Source organism: Equus caballus, chromosome 7 (assembly GCF_041296265.1).
Source record: "Equus caballus isolate H_3958 breed thoroughbred chromosome 7, TB-T2T, whole genome shotgun sequence".
Lineage (NCBI taxonomy): Eukaryota > Metazoa > Chordata > Mammalia > Perissodactyla > Equidae > Equus > Equus caballus.
Genome location: NC_091690.1, coordinates 71,638,512 through 71,664,097, shown reverse-complemented (window position 1 = coordinate 71,664,097; position 25,586 = coordinate 71,638,512). Strand labels below are relative to the sequence as shown.

The 25,586-nt window shown below is 35.6% G+C and overlaps 1 protein-coding gene across 1 annotated transcript in view; it reads left to right on the top strand.

Moving 5' to 3' along the window:
* Nucleotides 1-25,586, top strand: part of RNF169 (ring finger protein 169) — an 83,493-nt gene that overhangs the window by 29,549 nt on the left and 28,358 nt on the right. The window contains exon 3 of the mRNA XM_023645724.2: nt 19,880-20,026. Within this exon, the coding sequence (XP_023501492.1) occupies nt 19,880-20,026 (147 nt within the window). The remainder of the gene's footprint in view (nt 1-19,879; nt 20,027-25,586) is intronic.

Below are 25,586 nucleotides of genomic sequence, written 5' to 3'. Positions count from 1 at the left end.
CACCAGTTCAGATCCCAGGTGTGGACCTATGCACCGCTTGTCAAGCCGTGCTGTGGCAGGCATCCCACATATAAAGTAGAGGAAGTTGGGCACTGATGTTAGCTCAGGGCCAGTCTTCCTCAGTAAAAAAGAAGAGGATTGGTGGCAGATGTTATCTTAGGGCTAATCTTCCTCAAAAAAATAGATAAATAAATAAAATTTGCAATGCAGAGCCGTTCTCCACACTACCTTATACAGGCCCAGTTAGATTCTATAGCTATAATGGAGGTAGAGTAAACCTTAATTAAGAAGCCCTTTTTAGCTGTCCTTTCAAAGATGAAAATGTAGCTCACCAGGCCTTTCACACACCTGCTGCAATAACTGGCCACCAAGAAGGATATTCTTGGCACTGAAATGTTAGTGAAAAGCTAACATTTAAGCTTTAATAATAATAGCTTGTATTATTTTTCCTTATCTTGCAAAGTTTCTCTAATTACATGTAGCTCGTGTTATCTTTTACTGTATCTTAGGCCAGTAAGCAGGTAGTGGAATAATTTCCTACAGAACGTTTACCACTGGGAACGCTTTTAGCTGTGTCCACATCATCTTATTTTTGATATTTTCAAGCTGATTGTCTGGGAATTACTTAGAGAAGTAAGACTTGAAGATCTGTGTCATCCTTCCCTAGCTTTCTTTCTGTACCACCATCCCTTACCCACCTTTATAAATGATTAGATAATCTTCTACATGTGGATATTTAATATTTTGTAAAGGTAAGTAATCCACTTTATCTGAATCAGACATCATCATAAAACAGAGGCAAGACAATAATGTTATTGTAGCCTTTTATACGGAATATAAAAATTGATATTTAACAAGGTTATGTTAAAAAGAAAAGATAGTAGAAAACTGTGCTTAATTGCTATACATTCTTTGACCTTCTCTTTGAAATGAGGGTGTCAAATGTTGACTTGGGTCCTCATGTGTCTTTTAGATTGATACTGTGAGGGTTTTTTTTGTTTTTTCTTCTTTAAATCACTTACAGAGCATTTTTCTATATAGGAAGAAATTATTCTGAGGGGCCACATCAAAAGAATGACAGATTCCTCTTAAATAAAGTTCCAGAATATGCAGATATTTAGTTCTAATACACCTTTTCAGAAACTTGGAGAAATGGAACTTTTAAAGCTATCAGCTTGAAGATAAAGAGAAAACAACGAGTTGGAGGTAGAAAAAGGAGGTAAAGCAGAAAAGTATAGTAAGAGTAGAGGTTTTTAAAGCCTTGGGAGAGAGAAAGAAACCTGGGGGAACTGTACTTTTGTTCCTGTTAGGAGGGAGGGACAGGAAAATGACTTTAAAAGAGACTGATGGCATAATGTTGAGTGAAGCTAGGACACTCTCATCCTGTATAATACACTGGATTGGGTTTGAAAAACACTCACTTATGTCATTTAGGTTAAACAAGAGTTAGCTGTAGATCCCTTCCCCCGCACTCCCCTCCCTGCAAGTAACCAAGTTATCCTGTATCCATTGTACAACCGGGAAAATGGAAATCCAAGTTGTAAAATAAAAAAAGCACTAATGTGGCATATCCATAAAATGGAATACTATTCATCAATAAAAAGGAATGAATCACTCATACGTGCTATCACATGGATGAACTTCAAAAAAGATGCTAAGTAAAAGAAGCCAGATACAAGAGACCACACATTGTATGATTTCATTTCTAGAAAATGTCCAGAATAGGCAAACATTTAGAGACAGACAGTGGATTAATGGTTGATTGGAACAGGCAGTAAGAATGGGGCTTAACAGTAAATGGAGATGAGAGATTTTATTGTAGTGATGAAGATTCCTAAAACTGATTTATGGTGTGTTCTACAACTCAGTAATTTTACTAAAAATCATTGACTTATACTCTCGAAGTGGATGAATTATATAATATATAAAATATGCGTCAATAAAGGTGTAAAAAAATTAAAAGGCACTAGACATTTAGATGGAGAACTTGATTGAGAAAAAGATGTCTCCTAGAATGCATATTTTCTGAAACAAAACAAAGTAAATATATAATTATCTGGATGAATCTCTAGGGGAGGAAGATCTTTAAAAGCTTCTACTGAGCAAGGGATGGTAAGTGGAAATTAATTCTACAAAACTCATCATTGCTAATTTGATGTGTAACATACTACTAGTATACTTTTTATTTGGTATACTTTATTATTTTGTTTAAGAGACAGTAAAGGAGCTATAAAAAGTTAACAGAAAATTTTATTCCTCTAATTCTAGTTCTTTTAAAAGATGTTTACTTAGGGGGCTGGCCCAGTGGCACAGCGGTTAAGTTCACAGTTCACATCTTCCTCTTCAGTGGCCCGGGGTTCGCCAGTTCAGATTCCAGGTGCGGACATGGCACCGTTTGGCCAGCCATGCTGTGGTAGGCGTCCCACATATAAAGTAGAGGAAGGTGGGCATGGATGTTAGCTCAGGGCCAGTCTTCCTCAGCAAAAAGAGGAGGATTGGCAGCAGATGTTAGCTCAGGGCTAATCTTCCTCAAAAAAAAAAAGATGTTTACTTAATAATCATAGATCCTCCTACCTGTGGGCTAGTAGTATACTTACTGAGGTTACTGTGAGTTTCTAAATTTTATGATTCTATGAATAGGTTTATATTTCTAAGTATGTTTAAAATTTTCTTTCTGCAATGTGTTACAGTTAATTTTCTCTTTTTTAAAGAAGAAAAGTAATGTAGAATGTTATGATTCTGTAAATAGGTTTATATTTCTAAGTATGTTTAAAATTTTCTTCCTGACGTGTTTTGTAGTTAGTTTTGTCTTTTTTAAATAAGAAAAATAATGTGATGTGGAAATTTCTGTTTTCCGTATTTTCCACTGTCTTCCCCAGAAGTAACTAGTGTCAACAGTTTAGTGTATATCCTAGATCCTTTATATACTTACACACACATTCATACACTTTAGTCTTTTTCAATGTAAATGAGATCATGATGTGTATTCATTTATTAATCAGATATTTATTGTGTCCCTACCGTGTGCCAGGTACTACGAATATGGTGTTGAAGAAGACACCCAAAGTCCTTGCCCTCAGGGAGAGTCCATTCTTGTGGGGAAGACAGACAGTAAATAAACAAACATATTTAATATAAATAAAGCAAGATAAGCAGAATTATAGGGGATTGGAAAGGAAACTTGAAGAGACACAAAAAGACTGTTGTAGATAGAATGATCAGGGAAGGTCTTTCAGAAAAGGCAGCATTTGAGTTGTGAATATGAGGGAGCAAACCAAGTAAAAGTATGAGGAAAGAGCATTCCAGACAAAGGGAGCAGCAATTGCAAAGCCCTTGAGACAATCAAGTCTGGTTTGTTCAAGGAACAGTGTGGCTGGAGCTGAGTGTGCAAGTGGTGGGTGGAAGGGAGGTATGGGAATTTGGTAGGAGATGCGCTGGGAGAGAGAGCAGAGCCAGATCACAGAAGGCCTAGCTGACCTGGTGAGGAGCCAATTATATGCTCTGACTTATTCCTTTAAAAGGTCACTGCTTGCTGTGTGGGGAATAAACTGTAATGGACCTAGGAGTTAGGAACTGTATTTACTGTGAATAGTAGAGACCTAAAAATAGTGACTCAAATTAGGAGTTTTATTTTTTTCGAGTAACAACAACAACAACAAAAACGGAGATAAGCAGTCCAGGGCTGATAGGGCAGCTCCATGACACCAGGGATTCAGGCTCCTTTGTCTTTCTGTTTAGACATCTTCAAGTATGCCTATCTCCTTGTGCAGGATGGCTGATCCTTGTCTAGAATCACAGACGGAAGGCAGAAGGACACATGTCAGCTGAATTGGATCCTTTTAAAGAGCTTTCTCCAAAGCCCCACCCAGTGACCTCACCTTATAATTTATAGTCCAGTATCACAGACTCCCTCTAGCTGGCAGGGAAGCTGGGAAGCATAATGTTTTAGCTGGGTACATTAACTTCCTAAGTAAAATCAGGGTTCTTTTAGTAAGGAAGGAGAAAATGGATATTGGGTAGGCAGCTAGAAGTCTTTCCCTCATGGGACAAGAATGGAAGTAATACCAATTAGGACATTTTTGGAGTAAGCTATGTGTTGGGTTTATCTAGGATTAGGGTTTTGCCAGAAGTATGACAGAGGGAGAGATGCAGTGGACTTTAAGGTGTATACAAGGGTGGTGTTACAGTGTTGGATGATGGTTATTTAAGGAGGTGATTTAAGGAAGGAATTGAGGACATGAGGGATATAATGGACAATGAAAGAATGGTGGGGTCAGTGGACTGGAAGTGTTGATGGTGATAAAGAATTGTGAAAGCATGGTCCCTAGCATACAAGTAAAGCCTAGGAAGAGGTGGTCTAAATGTGAGAGGCTTAGAAGTGAGACTAGGAGGACGTGGTTTAGTTATTGGACACGACAAGGTTCAGGTTATGACCATGGGAGTAGATAACTGAAATAGGATGGAAGAAAAGATTTATTTAGGAGGAAGTGAAGGAACTGAGAGAGTATACTGATATTGAAAGCTTCAGGAATGATCACTGGAATAGTTGGAGAGAAACTTAGGTGTTAAGTTTTTCTGTGAATGAGGGGAATGACAGAGAGGTAGTAGGTGACTACCACAAAGAGAGGTTGTGGCCGTTACAGTCTGATGGTAAATATTTCTAAGAAGCTGGGATTTTTGAAGAATAGTATGATCTATTGTCTAACTTGCTTTTTTCCCCACTAACAATCAGATTTTTGGGGGGAGAGTCTTTCATGTAGGTACTTTTTCATCCTGAATATATTTCATAGTATGGATGAGGCATAATTCACTTAACCATTCCATATCATTGGTCATTTAAATTGTTTCCCATTTCCCCCAATTTTAATGAGATTCTTCACTGAACACATATATGTGAGGAAATAGTTCCTTAGATTCCAGAAGTGAAAGTGCAGAGTCAAATGGAATATAAACTTTCTATTTTGGTGGATATTAACCAATTGCCTTTTAAAAAGACTTTTTCAACTTACTGTCTCACCAACAGTAAAAGGGAGTCTCTTTTTTTCAAATTCTTGCCAAATCTTTATCATTATTTTTAATATTTTGCTGATCTGCTAGATAAAAATGGTATCTCGTTGTAATTTACATATCCCTGATTACTAGAGAGGAGAAGCATCTTATGCTTATGGCCATTTACATGTTTTCTGTGAATTGCTCGTTTATAACGCTTAGATGTGAAAACCAGCTCCATTTTTTGAGTACTTGTGATTTTGACTGCTAATGGGATGCTTTTGTTATTTTTCTGTGCTTTTATAGATGTAGTCTATTAAAAAGTTTTCTGGGGGCCCAGACCTTAACCCTGACCCTAAGTTCCATGTGCTCTGCCTTGGTGACCCGGGTTTGCAGGTTTGGATCCCCAGTACAGACCTACTCCATTCATCAACCACACTGTGGAGGTGTCCCACGTACAAAAAAATAGAGAAAGATTAGCACAGATGTTAGTTTAGGGCTAATCTTTCTCAAGCAAAAAAAAAAAAAAGAGGATTGGCAACAGATGTTAGCTCAGGGGGAATCTTCTTCAGCAAAAAAAAGTTTTCTGACATTTTGTGGAGTATTAAGTGGAAGGAGACTAGTAGCATGTGCTCAGTCTTCCATCTTGTTATGTTGCTTGAGGAAAGAAGTTATATTCATTCTTGAATATTTATACATATATTTGTTATATTCTTGTCTGCAGTAGATATATGTTGAAATGAAAAAGTAATTTTTAGGGGGAAATTATTTCAATATTGACTTCTTTTTATATTTCCATTCTATATGAGACTGACAGTCATTTTTATCTTTTGAAATAATTGATTCATCTCTATAAATTCTGTTCATTGGTTGGATTAAGCTTATTAAGTACACCATTATTTCTTCTTCTTATACAGTTTGTTAGGTGCTTAACTTTGACCACATGCTTTATGTTAGAGTTGGCAAACATAGAATCCAGCATGCTCTTGTTTGTCTTCTTTGAATCATTGGACTCTGAAAGGTTGAAGGTTGGGGAAAAAACAGCCTTTGCTTCCGGACTGCTTCTCTCCCTGGTTACTGTCGTGGGAAAGACGAATTGCTTTTGATAATTCTGTGGATCACATGAGTGGTTTAGACTTTCTCTGAGCTGGTTTACTGACCTATCTATTTTCTTTTTTCTCCCTCTCCGCTGGTTCGCTTTTGAGGATTATTTTCTCCCCATTGCTGGCTAAATTATTCAAGTAGTGAGTGTGCAGTTCTTAGTCCTTAGAGCGCAGAGTAATCAGATATGGTCAATGGGTTACTAAAGCAAGTAATGTCTCTATAAGGCAGATATTAACTTTTGTGAAGGAATTTTTTTTAACTTTTAGGACCTAATTATCTTTGAAATTATATTTCTTTAAAGTCCCTTTTATTATCTTTCTGCCATGAACTGTAAAAATATAAGGTACATTATTAAAACTCGAATATTTCGGGGCTGGCCCCGTGGCCGAGTGGTCAAGTTCGCGCGCTCCGCTGCAGGCGGCCCAGTGTTTCGTTGGTTCGAATCCTGGGCGCGGACATGGCACTGCTCATCAGACCACGCTGAGGCAGCGTCCCACGTGCCACAACTAGAAGGACCCACAATGAAGAATATACAACTATGTACGCGGGGCTTTGGGGAGAAAAAGGAAAAAATAAAATCTTTAAAAAAAAACTCGAATATTTCACTTAAATCTCTTTGACTGTGCAGTGCGTCATGAGCTTAATGTTGAGCTGTCCTTTCCCTTGTTTTAAATTTACTTCTTTTAAAAGAACCTTGTATTTACCTGGAAAGTTTAAAATATGTAACATCACACTGCAGAAGCTGCAGGTTATTGACGTGTTTTAAAATGTTTTTTCATATTAGATTATAAAAATCTTTCACAATGGATCTGCTTGTTTAGACTCTAACTCTCCACCGCATCTAATATAATATATCACACACAGGTATTCATCAAATGCTGATTGAATTGAATTGTTGATCATCTAGTTTCAAAGCCCTTTCTTTTAAGAGAAATGACATCTATAAGAATATATGGTTGGCTCATGATAGAAATAGATGTATTTAAGATTTCTAGAGTTCTTTTTGCTATATTATTTGTTATTTTTTCTTCTTCCTCTGAACTGTTATTATGTAATCTTTGAGGAAATGCATACTTTTGGCATGTGCTGACATGCCTCTTTCTAGAACCAGAAAATGGATACAGAATCTCATAGTACATGTTTAAGAGCAGGTAACTTGTATAGTATTAAGAAGGAAAAACTCTCAAAAGAACAAACGTTGACTGCATGAGGGAAGAACAGTTAGCTTATTTTATTGTTAGTGCTGTTGAGTTGGTTCTGGTTCCTATGGACCCTGTGTCCAGCAAGCAGAACCCTGCCTGGTCTTTTTTGTGCCATCCTCTCACCTTCTGGCAATATATTAGACAATGCTCCACTGCTATTCACAGGGTTTTCCTGACCAGTATTTTTGGAAGTAGGTGGCCAGGTCCTTCTTCCTAGTCTGTCTTAGTCTGGAAGCTCTACTGAAACCTGTCCACCATGGGCAACCCTACTAGTATTTGAAATACGGTGGCATACCTTTCAGCATCACAGCAACATGCCACAGTATGACAACTGACAGGCGGGTGGTGTGGTTCCCTGACCAGAAACCAACCAGGGCCGGGGTGTGAGAGTACCAAATCTCACCACCAGGGCTGGCTAGTTAGCTTATAGGATGCTCAAAATCTAAAAATGTTAAACATGGTTGTTTTCTCCTTTTGCTATTTACAACTACCAGATGAGGAGAAACAACTTTATCAAGTAATATGCTTTTCAAAGAAAGTAAGACATTTAGGAAACTCAAAGCATAATCAAATTGAATTAGAATAGCAGGTTATTTCTGTAATGTGCTGTCTTTCCTTGTCTCCTTCATTTATAAGAGGAGAGGATCAGTAGTTATAAGATAACTGTATTATTATAATAGTTTTTGTGGCTTAGAGAATAGTTTAAATAAAATCATTTCCATGCTACTTGAAGGCCAAATGAGAGAATTTTCTAGAAGCGATTGCAACTCTTCTGTCTCTAGTACAAAATATTTTGTTAAAATATCTGATTAGTGAGAGTTTTAGTAAATTAAAGTAGCTTTCTCCACCCACTTATAAAAGTAAGCAGAATTGTAAAATTCTATGAATTGTAAAAAGGAAAAAAGTTCAGGTTATAAAAAGATTAAGGCAGAAAGAGAAAATTATGAGTAATTCTGCCACCCAGTGACCATATTTAATGTTTATCATAAATTTAAACTTAAGACTTTTTACAGAATTTTAAAGTCTCATTTGCTGCTTACATCTGACAGTCAACTTTTTTGTTTATCTCCAAGTTTTTTAAAAAATGCATGTGCTCAACAAGTCACTATATAGATGATATGGACATTTAACCCTACACTGAGAGACAGTATAGGATAGTGATTAAGAGCCAACTGTCTGAGTTCAAATTCTGGCTCTGCATATGGATTTGGGCAGGTTAGTTAGTCTCTTCATGTCTTAGTTTCCTGGTCTGTAAAATGGACACCATAGTAACTAGTTTATAGGGTTATTGTGAAATGGTGCCTGGCACATAGTAACCCATATATAAGAATTATTCTTTAAAATTTGGAATTCTAAAAAATCTAGCACAAAGTAACCCCCCTCCATTGCTGCCATTTGTTTGCTTGCTCATTTGAGTAAGAAATGGCTAGCTGTAAAAAAAATCATGCTTGGAAGCTGGAAAGTTAGTGATATGAACCATAAATGAATTCCGTATTTTCTTGAACTCTGAACGGTGAAGGCCTGTCTTTACCTTTCATAATCAAAGACTTAGAGCTCTAACTTTCTACTTCTCCTAAGTGAAATGAAGCCCTCCCCGTCATTCAGCCTTTTAGTTTGGCCACTAAACATATGACTTAACTATATCTGCTGGTTCAATTTACATGTAGACTTGAATACCTACAGTTAATTTTATATGCATTTTTGCATAATGCATGTAATAATTTAAAACCTATATTGAAATAATTTTAAATACTGTATTACAGAAAGAAGAAAATTTGTAAAATGTTATCTTGGCATAAATATTTAGGTATACTTCATTCTAAACAGAACATTTAAATTGAAAGGTGTTTGAGAATTTAAAGTGAAAAGAGCTAGTATCATCAATGTTATTTCTTTAAAATTAGGTAAGAATCATAAGAGCAAATTAATTGCTTTGGTTCTATTTGTGTGATTGCTTGAGTAGAAGTCATGGCTTTAGCTTTGCATGCAAGAGATCATTTGCTGTGATTTCAGGATGCTATGAAATAGAAGCTTCGTGAGTAGTCCTAGTTTACCCAAAACACATTTCTTTTTGTGGCTAGCATTAACATCACCAATTGGACCCTATACAAGGGGTAACTGTTGGTATCAAATGAGAATCTAGGAACCAGATAGAAGATATAAAGCATTGATTGCTCTAGATACCAAAGTAAATTGAAGAGTTCTGATGCTAATTTGATTATCTAACAAGTTCATCATGTTCTGAAACAGTGATTCTGAAGCAGTGGTCCCTAGCTTTATCAGCTTGTGTTATACTTCTTTCATCACCCCCATAAGAATTTAAAATATTTTTTTAATCTCTTCTGTTAAAGAGTAAACCTTAGCAACAAAAATGTATGCAACCTATTTATTGAGATGGTGATATTTAGTGGGTACAATCTTATGGACTATAAGTGTACGATTTGTTAAATTATTAAAAATATATTGAAAATTAACTTAAAGATTCCCATCACTACCTTTGTGAGCCCCTTAGACGTCTTGGGTCCCAGTTTGAGGAACTTTGGCCCAGAGATAACTAGAAAATGAGTTAAAATGTGTGTAACTCATATAATTTAGTGAATGTTTTCATACATCATCATCTTATTTTATAAGAAAAATATGTTATTACATGTGTGTGTGGGGAAGATTAATGAAACACCATGTAGGACCATATGGTCCTACAACTCCCACAAATTATTTCTGTAGACTGCTGTCATTGGGTGGTAGACCTTTAACCAATTCAGATAAGAAAACGAGAAAATTATGGATTCATGAACTTCTAGTCTTTAAAGTGCCATTGGGCAGCACTCCTCCCACCAGCCATGTGTTCATGGCACTGTCAGGTTGGTTACCTTTTATTGTGGAATTGAGAGAAGCTCCCCAAATCATGGAGACTGGTACAGTCACTACAATAGGTATAGTTTGTGTCACAGAGAATATTTGTTGGAAGCATCTTTTAAAAATCCTCTAGTCCAACCTCATCATTTACTTCAACAACATTCTGCTAGAATGTAAGCCCCATGTGAACAACTTTGTCCTTTTTGGTCAGGCCTGTATCCTCAGCACTAAAAATAGTGCCTGTAAATATCTGTGGAACTGAACTTATTAAACACAAACCCTGTGTCTAGAACTCAAGTAGGAAAAGGGAAATCAAGGATGAATAGGACATGGTCCCTAACGGAAAGAAGGAAGCTCGTAGTATCTAGGGGAAGAGAGATTTGAAAACAATTAATTGGACATGAGTAATTTGTGTTAAAAATCCATGACAGAAGTATGTTCTGGGTGTTACTTCATTTGAAATGTATGTATATGTGTTGTATTCTATACTCTAAGGATGGCTGCAAAATTTTTTACCATTTTAATTCCTACCAGTAGTGTATGAAAGTTCTGGTTTCTCTCAATCTTCACCAACATTTGGTATGGTCAGTCTTTTTACTTTGATCAGTTCTCATTGTTGTGTAGTGGTGTCTCATTGTGGTTTTAATTTGCGGACTAAGAGATTTAATTTGAAGGACTAAGAGAGAATACATACTCTGGAGTAGTTACTTAGCATTTGAAAGACTATAATCAGAACCTTCACTGCATAGGATCTTATAAACTATTCAGTTATTTCTATAATCACCCACCCCTGAGGTTTGTTAACTAGCATAATGTATATTATAAATGATTTCTAAATTTTTAACTTTTGTAATAGTCAAACAAATATCAAAGTGGAGAGAACAATAAAATGAACTCCTATAGACGCATCACCCAGATTCTAAAATGATGAAGATAGATAAATTTTCATGATGAAATGAGTAATATTCAAGACATGTGGGTTAGCTACACATACTGTGTAGGCATCTCTGCCTTTGCATGAACATAGTTTAAGAATCTAGTGAGCTCAGTAGTCTGTTCCTTCTATGGAACATTACCCGGTGTGTAGGAATTCTGTTTGGCTCTGCGTTTAGCTGATAGTGGAAAATTCAACTACCTGGTTCTGACCAGATTAGTTGAATCCTGCTACTGAAATACAGCTGTGAGTAACTTGTCATGCAAGATGTTTATATTGTAGTATCTAAAAGGATAGAAAGCTAACTGAACTTCACAATACTTTTAGAATAGGTTATATGACACTTCAATTTTTTTAAGTGTTATAAAATTTGCCATTTTAACTATTTTCAGTAACCTTAAGTACATTTACAGTGTTGTGCAACCATCACTGCTGTCTTTTTCCAAATTTTTAAATCACTCCAAACAGAAACTCTGTACCCATTAATCAATATCTCCCCATTCCACAATGCCCCCAGCCCCTGCTATCCTCTAACCTACTTTCTTTTTCTACAAATTTGCCTATTCTAGATCTATATGTGGAATCATACAATGTTTGTCCTTTTGTGTCTGGCTTATTTCATTTAGCATGATGTTTTCAAGGTTCATCCATGCTGTAGCATGTTTTAATACTTAATTTCTTTTTATGGTTGAATAATATTCCATTGTATGTATATATCACATTTTGTTTATCCATTCATCTCTTGATGGACACTTGGGTTGTTCCCACTTTGTGACTATTGTGAATAATGCTGCAGTGAACACTGGCATACAAGTATCTGTTTAAGTCCCTGTTTTCAGTTCTTTTGGGTATATACCTAGGAGTGGAATTGCTGGGTCATACTATAATTGTATGTTTAATTTTTTGAGAAATCATCAAACTGTTTTCCACAGCCGCTGCACCATTTTACAATCTTACCAGCGATGTATGAGAACTCCAATTTTTCCACATCTTTGCTGACACCTGTTATTTTCTGGGTTTTAAAAGAATTTTATTATAGTCATCCTAGTGGGTATCTCATTATGGTTTTGATTTGCATTTCCCTAATGGATGATGATATTGAGCATCTTTTTCATGTGCTTATTAGCCATTTGCATCTCTTCTTTGGAGAAATGTTTATTGAAGTCCTTTGTTCCAATTTGAATTGGGTTGTCTTTTTGTTGTTGAGTTGTAAGAATTCTTTAGGTATTCTGTATATTAAATCCTTATCAGATATATGATTTGCAAGTATTTTCTCCCATTCCGTAGGTTATCTTATCACTTCTTTGATAATGTCCTTTGCACAAACTTTTTAATTTTGACGAAGTCCAATTTATCTGTTTTTTTCTCTTATTGCTTGTGCTTTTCTGTTTGGCTTTTTCACTCAGCATAATTGTTTTAGATTCATTCACTTTTTGCATGTATCAATAGTTTATTCTTTTTTATTGCTGAGTAGTGTTTCATTGTATGGATATGTCAATTTGTTTGTTTGCCTGCTGATAGACATTTTGGGTTGTTTTCAGTTCTTAGTTATTACAAATAAAGCTGCTATGAACATTCATGTGCAAGTCTTTGTATAGACATATGTTTCTTTTTCTCTTAGGTAAATACTTAGGCGTGAAATGGCTGGATCATATGGTAGGTGTATGTTTCATTTTTTAAGAAACTGCCAAACTTTTCCAAAGTGGTTTTACCATTTTAATTCCTACCAGTAGTGTATGAAAGTTCTGGTTTCTCTCAATCTTCACCAACATTTGGTATGGTCAGTCTTTTTACTTTGATCAGTTCTCATTGTTGTGTAGTGGTGTCTCATTGTGGTTTTAATTTGCGTTTCCCTAATGACTGATGTTGAGCATCTTTTCATGTTTATTTGCTTTCCATATATTTTCTTTGGCTTAACGTCTGTTCATATCTTTTACTCTTTTTTTTTTTTTTTTTAAGCAGGTCATGTATTTTCTTGCTGTTGAATTTTGAGAGATCTTTATATATTCTGGATACAAGTCTTTTATCAGGTATATGCCTTGCAAATATTTTTCTCCCAATATGTGTGAGTCTTTTCATTCTCTTAGAGTTTTTTGAAGAGCAGAAGTTTTTAACTTTCAAAAAATACAGTTTATACATTTTTTCTTTGGGGATTGTGCTTTTGGTGTTACATTTAAGAATTCTTTGCCCAGCCTAAGGTCACAAGGATTTTCTCCTATATTTTCTTCTTGAAGTTTTATACTATTAGGCTTTACATTTAGGTCTATGATTCATTTTGAATTCAATTTCATGGTGTGGGGTATAGATCTAAGTTCCTTTTTGTACATATGGATGTCCCAGTTGTTCCAGCACCATCTGTTGAAAAGGCTATTCTTTCTCCATTGGAATGCCTTTGCGCCTTTGTCAAAAATCAGTTATCCATATATTTGTGGGTTTATTTTTGGGCTCCATATTCTATCTGTACCATTGATCTTTTTGTTTATATTTACTCCAATACCATGCTGTTTTTATTACTGTAGCTTTATGATAAGTTTTGAAATCTGGTAGTGTTAATCCTCCAACTTTGTTCTTCTTTTTCAAAGTTATTTTAGCTATTCTTGGTTCTCTCTATATCCATTTGAACTTTAGTATCGGCTTGCCAGTTTCTACAAAAAAGCGTGTTGGGATTTTGATTGCAATTGCATTGAATCTATAGATCAATTCGGGGAAAATAGACGCCTCAATAATATTGAGTCTTCAGACCCATCAGCACGGTATATCCTTCTTTTTATTTAGATCTTTAATTTCCTTCAACGATGTTTTGTGGTTTTCAATTTCCACTCTTTTGTCAGGTTTATCTTAAGTGTTTCACATTTTTTGAAGTAACTATAAGTGATATATTTAAATTTTTAATTGTTTATGTGAGTATATGAAAATACAGTTGATTTTTATATTTTGATTCTATCCCACAACCTTGCTAAACTCATTTAGTAGTTCTGGTAGGTTTTTGTAGATTCTAGTGGATTTTCTACATGGAGGATTATGTTGTCTGCAAATAATGGCTGTTACTGGAGGACTTTATTACCAGATTTATTACCAGATTTCAAGACTTACTAAAATACTAGTCATCAAGACAGAATGGTATTGGCATAAGGAAAAGACATATAGATCAATGGAATAGAACACAATCCTGGAAGAGACCCACTCATATGTAGTCAACTGATGTTCACAAAGGCACAAAAGTAATTCATGGCAAAAGAATAGTCTTTTTGACAATGGTGCTGGAATAAACCGAATATCCTACAAATAAGTAAAAGTGAATCTTGATCTTTATACAATACACAAAAATTAATTCAAAATGGATCATAGACTAAATGTAAAAGCTAAAACTATGCCTAAGAAAACACAGAAGAAAAAATTTTGACATTGGAGTCGGCAAAGATTTTCTAGGTAGGAACACAAAACATCCTAATGGCAGAAGAAAAAATTAATGCATTGGACGTTATCAAAGTTAAAAGCTTCCACTCATTAAGGAAATAAAAAGGCAAAGCAAAGATTGGCAGAAAATATTCTCAAAATATGTAACAATGGACTTGTATCCAGAATTTATAAAGAACTCTTGTACCTAGTGATAAGGTTAAAAAAAAAATAGGGTAAAAAGTTTGAACAGAAACTTCACAAAAGAAGACATGCTACTAAGTATGTGAAAAGATGCTCAACATAATTAGCCAGCAGGGAAATACTTATTAAAATACAATGGGATATACCTTACATCCTCTAGAATGGCTAAAATTAAAAGGCTAACGATTCCAAGTGTAAGAATGAATGTGAGAATGTGAATCAGCTGGAACACTCATGCATTGCTAGTGGGAGTATAAAATGGTATAACCACCATGAGAAACATTTTGCATTATAAATTTAAACATATACTTACTATGTGACCCAGCAATTCCACTTGTACCTCTTTAGCCAAACAAAATAAAAACATCTCTCCACAAGAAGACATGAATGTTCATAGCAGCTTTATTCATAATAGCCCCAAATTAAATATAACTCAGATGTCCAGCACTTGAATGGATAAACAAATTGTGATATCTTCACACAATGGAATATACCTCATCCATAAAAGGAATGTATTAATAATAAACTCAGCAACATGGATGAATCTCGAAAATAGGCTGAGTGAGTGAAGCCTGATACAAAGGAATATATGCTGTATGCTTTTATAATAGGCAAAACTGATCTGTAGTCATAGTTATCAGATTAGGGGTTGCCTAGGGCTGTGTAGGGTGGGGTATTGATTGCTAGAGGACTTAAAGGGACTTTCTTGGGTGGTAAAAATGTTCTGTATCTCAATTAGGGAGATGGTTATGTGGCTAGAAACATTGGTCAGAATTCATTGAGCTATACATTCCATATGTGTTCATTTTATCATACGTAGATTATGTTTTAACATGGTTGATTTTAAAAAATCAATTCTAAGAGGATCGTAGATCTAAATGTATATGCTCAAGTAATAAGTTCCTTAAAGATAACATGGGAGAATTTCGTAAACAAGATATAAAAAGTACTAATGTTAAATTAAACTGCATTAAAACCTGGAACTTCTTGTCTTCAAATGTGCCACTAAGAGAGTGAAAAAGGCTAGCTACCATGTGAGAGGGAAAAGTATATGCATACACATATGTTTACATATATATCTTGTATGTATATGTATGTATATGTTATTTTCTTGAAAACTGCCTCATATCCAAAAAATATAAATAACTCCTACAAATTACTGGAGAAAAAAACCCACATATCTAAAAGAAAAAAGGGCAACAATGTGAATAGGCACGTCATAAAAGAGGATTTCCAAATAGTCAATAAATATGTGAAAAGCTGCTCTACAACTTTAGTCATCAGAGAAATGCAATTTGAAGTCATAATGCAGTACCAATATATACTCACTGGAATGGCTAAAATAGGCAAATAGTACTGAGTGTTAACAAGGCTGAGAGCAACAATCATTCTGCTACATTAGGGGGTAGGAGTGTAATTTGTACAACCAATTTGGAAAACTATGGCAACATATACCTTATGACTAAACAGTTTCTCTTCTAGAATATACCCCACAGAACTATATGTGTATCAGGTTACATATTCAAGAATGTTCGGTCCGGTGGCACAGCAGTTAAGTTCGCACATTCCACTTCAGCAGCCCGGAGTCTGCCAGTTCGGATCCCAGGTGCGGACATGGCACACTCATCAAGGCATGCTGTGGCAGGCATCCCACATATAAAGTAGAGGAAGATCGGTACAGATGTTAGCTCAGGGCTGATCTTGCTCAAAAAAAAAATGTTCATAGTAGTTGATTTGTACATAGCCAAAACTTAGTAACTATTCAAATATCCATTAACAGTGGAATGGTTAAATTGTTTTATAGTCAAACAATGGAATACTATAAAACAATGAGAGGGGACAAGCTACTATACGCACCTACATGGTTGAATCTCACACACAGAATAGTGACTGAAGAAAGACGGATTCAGTACACATATGAGATTCCACTTATATAAAATTCAGAAGTAGGTAAGATGGTTTTTTGGTGTTGAAGCTGGGATCTTGGTTACTTTTGGGTAAAGAGTAGGCACAAGGGATAGTGGTAATAAACAGTTTCTTGATCTGGGTGGTTGTTACATGGATATGCTTATTTTGTATAATTTATCATGCTTTACATTTATGATGTGTACACTTTTCTGTGTATAATGCTTTGATTTTTAAAAGTTTATTTTTAAAAATTAGTGAGAGCAAAGTAAAGATATTTTCAGGAAAAAACTGCATGGTATTCTTGGTAGTGTGACTGAGTATGAGATTAAACAGAAGGCAATAGTTTTTTCTAGTAGTTAGCATCTGAAAATGGAAGCAGTGAAAATCATTCCACTTAGAGTGGTGGGCAGTTTCACTTTGGTACAGCCTGAGATCTTATTTAGACTCCTACTGCTTGCCTCTTGCTTTTAGCTCTGGGGCTTCTCTCTTGTCACTGCTGCAGTGCCTGCTATAGGAATTTACTCAAGTTGTACAAGCTAGTGTGAGGGGTGTTTAACAGCCCATGGAGCAGATTTTGGTCAGTGGGGAGGGGGGAGTCAATAAATATTCCCTTTTTCGCACTTGAGACTGACAGTCTTGAGATGCATTTCATACAGTTTCTCATATTTTCCTCTATAGCCAACTATTGGGCCAACTGTTGCACCACTTTTATTGGCTCTCTGTCTTTCCTTTTTATGCTACTACATCCTTAACTCCTGCTCCCCAATAAAGTATTCATGTATAAGCCTTCTCAGGCTCTGATCAGCCCCCTCCAACAAAGAATTATCTAGCCCAAAATGTTGGTAGTCCTGAGGTTGAGAAACCCTGGTATCCGAAGCCAGTGGTTTGCTTTAAAATCCAAGCTCTTCAATATTCAATCATTGTGACTTTGAGTCATAGTTAACACCACTGAGTGTTAATTTATGTATCTAAAAAATGATAATGATAGATGCAAACAGAGCCATTAAGGAATAAATGAGGTAAGCTCTATAAACTTAATGCCTGGAACATAGAAGAGGTCAATAAACAGCAGCTATTGATATTTCTTATTCAAGTTTATATACTACTTTCTGACACTCCCTGAGGCATTTTCCCTGAGTATAAAAACTCTTTCCTAGAGAACAAGTTCTCAAGTCCTTATAAATAACCACCAAAAGGGACAAAAAATTAACTCCTACAGAACCCAGTTTGGAAAAACACCAATGTCATTCATATGAAGATTTAAATGGATATGTAGGTTTTTCAATTTTGTAAATTTTTAGCTTTGTTAAGATGATGCTTTGTTAGCAAAGGCTCAATATTACAATAAAAAGGTTGTTTTGCCAGCAACACAAGTCCATTGTCAAAAACTTTGAGAGCAGCAACAAAATTATTAGGAGGCAGAAGGATACATTCTAAAACACTAGAAAAGCCAGAGACGTAGTATGTAAACACCATTGAGCACTAAACAAAATAACTCTAACATATATATATATAAAATGAAATTTAATATTTCGTTTTTTAAAAAAATAGCAACATCTGTGTATGTACATATTGTTGGGGGCTGTCCTCTGCATTTAGGAGGTTTAGCAGCAATCCCTGGCCTCTACTCATTAGATGCCAGTAGCACATAGACCCCACCCCGTCAGGTGTGGCAACCAAAAGTGCTTCCAGACATTGCCAAGTAGACCCTGGGGGACAAAATCATACTTGGTTGAGAACCACTGAGATAAACCTAGATTTGAATTCCACCTCCAGGGCTATGGGTCTGTAAATTTGAACATATTACCTAACTCTTAAACCTTTTCTAAGTGAGATAATGTATGTCCAGTGCTTAGCTCAGCAGCTGACACCTAGAGTTCAGTAAATGGTAACTATTATTATGATGCTAGAACTTGTTCTCTTTTGTGCCACTCGGCCTCTGTCCACTGAAAGTGAAATGCCCCTTTGTGTAGGCTGTGGTCAAGTTGTTGAACAAGAATTTCTCATCTAAGTTCATCAAAAGGCATTGATCTTTCATGTGGGCAGCTAGCATACATTTCAGGTTTGCTTTCTCCCTGGCTAAGGATTTACTTTTTTTCCTCTCATGTTCTTGTTTGACTTGGGCAGAGTTGGGAGTACATTATTTCATTTGAATCTCCTCTTGGGATAGCATTGTGTGTGGTATTCTTTGCATATTCATAACCTCTTGAATTAGACTTACTATATTAAAGACTAGTTCACGCTTATGGGAATCAGACCTATAGAAATTGGAAAGATAAGACACTAAATCATTATTGTCATTTATTGTTATTGTTGTTTTTGTTTTTTAACCCTGAGGCAACAGCCAATGAAAAATATTTATTTGTTCTTTAGCTTAATTTTTTTTGCAAGTATGATTAAAAATGTTAGTAGCCTGTAATTGCTTTGATATATATTATGTCATTTAAATTTTATTAAAACTCTGGCCAGTGAAAAGAGAATAAAAGGAGATAAAGGGAACGCTTGATGTACTCTAAGTACACAGCAAGACACTATATTAAGTTCTTTTATTATCTCATTGACTTCTTACCACAATATTTGCCAAGTAAGTAGCATTACCCCTATTTTGTAGATGAGCATGTGGTGGTTCATTTGCCCAAGATCATATAGCTGGTAAATAAGTGACAGAACCACTAGACCCCAGGTTTTTTATTCCAAAGCCCATCTTATTTTCATAATGCCATCGTACCTCCCCCAAATGAGGAGCATATGCCTCTGCCTTAAATTTTTCTGTAGACCATGTATCTTGACCTATCCCATGGACCACAAGATAATAGCATAAATTATAGGACATTAGAACTGTGATAAGTCATTTTTTTCTGTTGCCACTAAGCTTAAAGAGACCTGTCTTGCCTAGCCCAGCTTCTCTGGCCCTCTGTGGCCTTCATCTTTGCTGTTCTCTTGGTCCAATGCAATTAAATCCATTTTATGGAAATAAGGAAAGTTTTTAGGTTCAGCCTTTTTTGGCTAAGTGAATAAACCTTATTTTTTGATTATGTGTATTTTAGCTTTTATGGCTTCATCCTGCTCAAGAATGCGGAGCAGTTAAATCTTAAGCCGTGAAGTGTATGTTTGGCACAAGTCAAGTAAAAGCAGACTTATTTGAAAATTACTAGAGCTTTATATCCAATGAGAAAAATAGTCTCAAAAATGCCATGTGATCTGTTTGTTCTAATAGACTACTGAGATGCCTGTAAGTCTATAGTTGCCTAAAACTCTACTGTCTTGGTGTGATTTGTATTTTTAGCTGAGAGAAGAAAAGTTGCAAGAGGAGAAAACTTCTGAAGATCAAATCCACAAGCTGTCACCAGAGGATACAGAAACAGGGAAAAGGAAAATGGATGAACAGAAAAAAAGAGATGAGCCATTAGTACCGAAAACAAATCTAGAGCTTGTAAGTAGATCACCTTTTTGATGGACATGTGCCGCAAAATTAGCAATTAGCCCAGGCGACAGGGATCTGAAAAACCTATGTTGGTGGACTATGAGACCAGTAACAGTCATTGCAGCTTAAGAGTACTGAAGAACTTAGTGTCCAGATGAGAGCTGGAGAAAATAATTTATGAATGGGACAATGGGACTCGCATGGAAAGATTAAGGGAACAGTGCGGAAAAAAGGCAAGTGAGAGGAAAAGTGTGGTATATAGTATACTACTTGTGGTAAAGTTTAAATGTATATTGTCATTTTGACTTGTGTTATTATTTGAATTTGAGTTTTGTATGTCTTATATCCTAAGCTAGATTTCCTTAAAGCTTGTGTTTTACTTCCCTTTATTCTTTATAATGCCCTAAATTATATATAATGCACAATGCTAGATATAAGGTAGGTCCTTAATATTAGATTAGTTTAAACTTAACCTAATTAGACTTCTAATTGGGCCAAATCCTAACTGAATTCTTTTCATTACTTATTTACCAACAAATTACTGGAACAGGTTGTAAGTGGTATATTTAACTTATAAAAGAAAGCACTTTTGGAGGGTCCACTGATTACACTCAAATGGACAATTACAATTGAATTTTTTTTTTAAGATTTAAAAATTTTTTCCTTTTTCTCCCCAAAGACCCCCTGTACATAGTTGTATATTTTTAGTTGTGGGTCCTTCTAGTTGTGGCATGTGGGATGTCGCCTGAGCATGGCTTGATGAGCGGTGCCATGTCCGCGCCCAGGATCTGAACCGGCGAAATCCTGAGCCGCTGAAGCAGAGCGAGTGAACTTAACCACTTGGCCAAAGGGCCAGCCCCTTCCATTGATTTTTTTTTCTTAGTAAGTCATATTGGATCAGACACTTTTTATTGCTTGCTATATGTACTTAACATATCAATAGAGTCATATCTTTTAAAATATTTTGTGATTCAGGCTTGTTAGTATTTTAGGTTATCTTTCTAATTAGCTGGAATTAACAAAGCTTTACCATAAAGGCAGACAACGTAGCAGAATCGAGGAAAACAATCTCTAGACCAGATATCTTCTCTTAAACAGGCCCCAGCATTGTAACAGGCCGTATATCTTTGGTTAGGTTACTTAATTTCTCTGTGCTTTTGGCTTACTCTTTGCAAAGGCATTTTTCCTGAACTTCAAAAATTGAAATCTTTTAAATTTTCTTGGATTGATAGTATTTGTTGACTGTCAACATACATGTGGGGCTTTTTGATTCTGGTTATAATAATAATTATTATTCAATTATTATTAAAAATAACCACTTGCATTTTATAGTTTCAACCTTCAAAAAGATTCAGTTTAACAAACGTGAAATACTTGTATACTCTTAATGCTCTGTTCGTTGGGAGCTACAAAAGGAAAAAGACTAGCTACTGGAGAGGATACAGTTTACGTAGGAAGGCAAGAATGAAATATATGATAGTCTTGTACCATATAGTATGTCTTCTGACTAACAGCCCCAACTGTGGTCTGTGGTCTCTAAAGACTGCAATTTTGCCCTTTCACCCCAACAGGACTATCCATTAGGGCTCTCAGGCAAAACAACCCAGAAGGACCTTTCTTTTTAGGATAAACCAATCCTGACAAAAGAGAGCTTACCCTTCACTGTGGGCCTTTGATAGAAAGAACCTGGTGTTTTTGGCCTTGCCAGATCCAGGTTTCCTCTACGAAATGATCTCTAGTATTAATTTATGTCAAGACTGGGAAATCGCTCTAATTATTTTTTCTTTTGCCACTACTGTCTCTGAAATAGAAATCAATTGCATCAACCTAGTTTTAATTTTAAAAGAAATCAAGAAGCACAAATTCTCAGACTCATTTTTATTGGTAATAGCCAGTTTTACAAAATTTTCTATGCAAAAACACATTGAATGAAATCCAATCTATGAACACTTCACATTTTAGTTTTTTGTGATTTTACCTTTTTTTCTGTTTGCTTTTATACTTTTGAGGACTTTTGAATGGCTCTAATTTTGCTTTAAATGTGTTTTAAGAGTTTTTGATGTTGAACAAAGAATTTCATTTAGTTTAGCCAAGGCTGCATTCAAATTGGGACCAAAGAAAAGCTCAAATGGTCTCAGTGGAAAGCTAGATGAAGGATTATATTTTATATAAAGAGTATTATAATTAGAGCTGGACTGATCATTTCACTCTCCTGCCCCCAAAACCTCAGTGACTCCCCATTTCCTGTGGAATTAAATGAGAACTCTTCACTCCCACATTCAGGTCCTTAGTATTATTCTAGTTTATCTTTCCATCCTTGCTTACATCCCAAAATTCTAGGGAACAGAGCTGTTTTCTTCCCCCAAAATATATATTCTATGCTTTCCCTCTTTAGAGTCTTTGCTCTTGCATTTTCATCTCATTGAAATGGCACCCAGCTTACCTGTTGAAAGGCTATTCACCTCTCCATGTCCAAGTTCAAAAACTGTCACCTTCATGGAACATAGAGAGATTCCTCACTTGTTTTTCCACTCCTATCATCCACTCTCTCCCCTCTCAATTCCCTCCCCCTACTTTGTAACCTTACAGGACTTATTTCATTCTTCCTTTTGTGGTTATTTGTGTGTTGTGTTTCTCTACTAGATTTGTAGGTCTGTTGAACGTAAGAAATGTGTCTTACCTATTTTTAAATCTCCTGTAGTACCTTCCACATCACAAATGTTTGGTACATGTTTATTATGTTGAATTCAAATAGAGGGAGGAAAGAGATTATTCTAGAAACAGAGATTATTATCTTTTATTCAGAATGGAAATAAAATGGGCACAATGTTTAATTTATTATGATTTGTTATGGTACAATTAATACCAAAAATAATTGTAAATTGTTGGAAAACAATTTAATATAACAATTATAGTCATACCAAAGATTTGAAAGCAGAAAGCGAAAAACTTCTTGTCATCCCACAAGCTAGAGATAACCTCTATAAACATTTTGGTAAATATCCTTCCAGACTTATTTTCTAAGTGCACATATACATACATACTATATATTCTTTCTCTTTTCAGAAAATGCAGCCAAGTGTACATACTGTTTTATAATCGTTTTTTATAAACTATAAATCGTGGATGTCTTTCCATGTAAATAAAGAACCCCATATCATTATTTAGTGGTCTCTTAGTATTTTTTACTGTAGAATTTATTTAATTAATCTCCCATTGATATTTTGCTATCTTAAGCCACCACTGTGATGAAATCCACTTGTCTCATTAGTTCCTTAGAATAAATTACTAGAAGTGGAATGACCAGGTCAAAGGGAGTATCCTCCCTAAGACTTTGGGTACTTATTACTAGTTGACCTCCAGAAAGTGTGTATATAGTTCTGCTCCCACCATTAGAACATGAAAGTACTAAACTAATTTCCTCACACTCTTGCCAACTCTGGGTATTATCATTCTTTTAATTTTTGGGGGTACAACATTTTCTAAAATATTGCTTCAGGGATTTCATTATGTGTGTTTTATACCATTTTTAGGAATCCATACTGCTATAGGCTTATTTTTATCCAAAGTGAAATATAAGAGGTAAATATTTTCCTATCTTATGATTCTAAGTTTTGTGGGAGTAGAAATATAGAGGGATGGGGGAGTACTTTTTGTCTATATAATTATTTATAATAATGTAAATTTATTTTTCAACAATTATTATAATACTAAAATTTTTTCTTAAAAGATTAATAGGATTTAAATTGATACAAACAAAATCTATGTTTTGTTGAGCACTTACTACTTGTTGGCTAATTTACTAGGTGCTTTTAATGGGTTATCACAATCTATGTGGTAGATGGAGCAATATTTATTTATTTATTTTGGTGAGGAAGATTGGCCCTGAGCTAACATCCATGCCAGTCTTCCTCTATTTTGTATGTGGGTCGCCACCACAGCATGGCTTGATGAGCAGCGTGTAAGTCCACACCCAGGATCTGAACCCGTGAACCTTGGGCCACTGAAGTAGAGCATGTAAACGTAACCACTGCATCACTGGGCTGGCTCCAGCAATCTTTATTTTATAGATGAGGAAACTGAGGCTCAGAAAGATAAAGCAGCCAACCCACAGTGACAGTGATAGCTAGGTAATAGAGTTGGGGTTTGGGCATTCTTGTATTTAGTACTGAATTGACTATAGTCTAAGACCTAAATAAACAGAAATTGCCATTATTTAGCTCCTGTTGAGTCTATTGATGTCAAAGCTTTTTCTTTTTCCCCAGAGTTGTGAAGAGAATATTGTATAAAATTTGATAATGGGTTAGTGGTATTAAAGTTTCTCTGGTGATTGATTTGTACAACAGGGTTCTTTAAGGAGGAATGCCCTATAAAATTGAAAAGCTTCTCTGTAAATTGTAATCCTTCAACTCTTTCTCAAAGGCTAACTGTTTAGAAACATAGCGTATTGTAAGTATGTGCCTATCAGCCTCCAGAATAACAAAACATTTAAGAAATGTAGGGTACTCTGAGCCAAAAGATGCCTTGTATGCGTCTGTCTATAACTCTGATAGTCATTTGATCATTAGATAACTGGTTAATCATTAGATGAGTAGATAGTTTTCATTTACCTGCTATATAATGGTTTGAGAGTTTTCAAGAAAAGATGGTCACTTATTCTCACAGAGTTTATTGTCTAAAGCAGAAGACAGACTCCTAAATAAGAAGCTACAGTTCAGTATGATTAGTTGCTTCCCTTAAAAAGAAGACGCTCATATTGAATCAAGAGGCAAATCCTCACTATATGTTGTATGCACAAGGCACATGTAAAAAAAAAATTCAAATGGAAATTGAAAGACTCAAAAAGAGACTCTAAAATAAAATGAAGGTAAATGAATGAGTATCACTAAGATGGGAAAAGCTGAGTGTAGGGGTATTTGGAAGTTCTTGCAGAGAAAGTAATATTTAACATTCTTCTGAAAGGCCAATGAGTATATTTTTAAATTTTTATTTTTTTTTAGAATTTTACTATTCTTTTTGGTGAGGAAGATTGGCCCTAAGCTGGTCCTAAGCTAACGTCTATTGCCAATCTTCCTCTTTTTTTTTTTTTTTCTCCCCAAAGCCCCAGTACATAATTGTATATCCTAGTTGTGGGTCATTCTAGTTCTTCTATGTATGATGCCACCACAACATGGCTTGATGAGCAGAGTGTAGGTCCACGCCTAGGATCTGAACTGGTGAACCCTGGGCTGCCGAAGCAGAACTCGTGAACTTAACCACTCAGCCATGGGGCTGGCCCCTATTTTATTTTTTTTGCTGAGGGAGATTAGCCCTGAGCTAACATCGGTGCCAGTCTTCCTCCACTTTATATGTGGGTTGACACCACAGCATGGCTGATGAGTGGTGGTAGGTCTGTGGCCAGGATCCAAACCCATGAACCTGGGCCACCAAAGTGGAGCCCACCAAACTTATCCACTACGCCACAGGGTGGGCGGCCAATAAGTATTTTATAGGCAGAGAATGTGGAAGGGGAATTTCAGGCTAAGGGAATATAGCAGGTCCAAAAGAAGAGAGGTTTTGAAAAACTGTG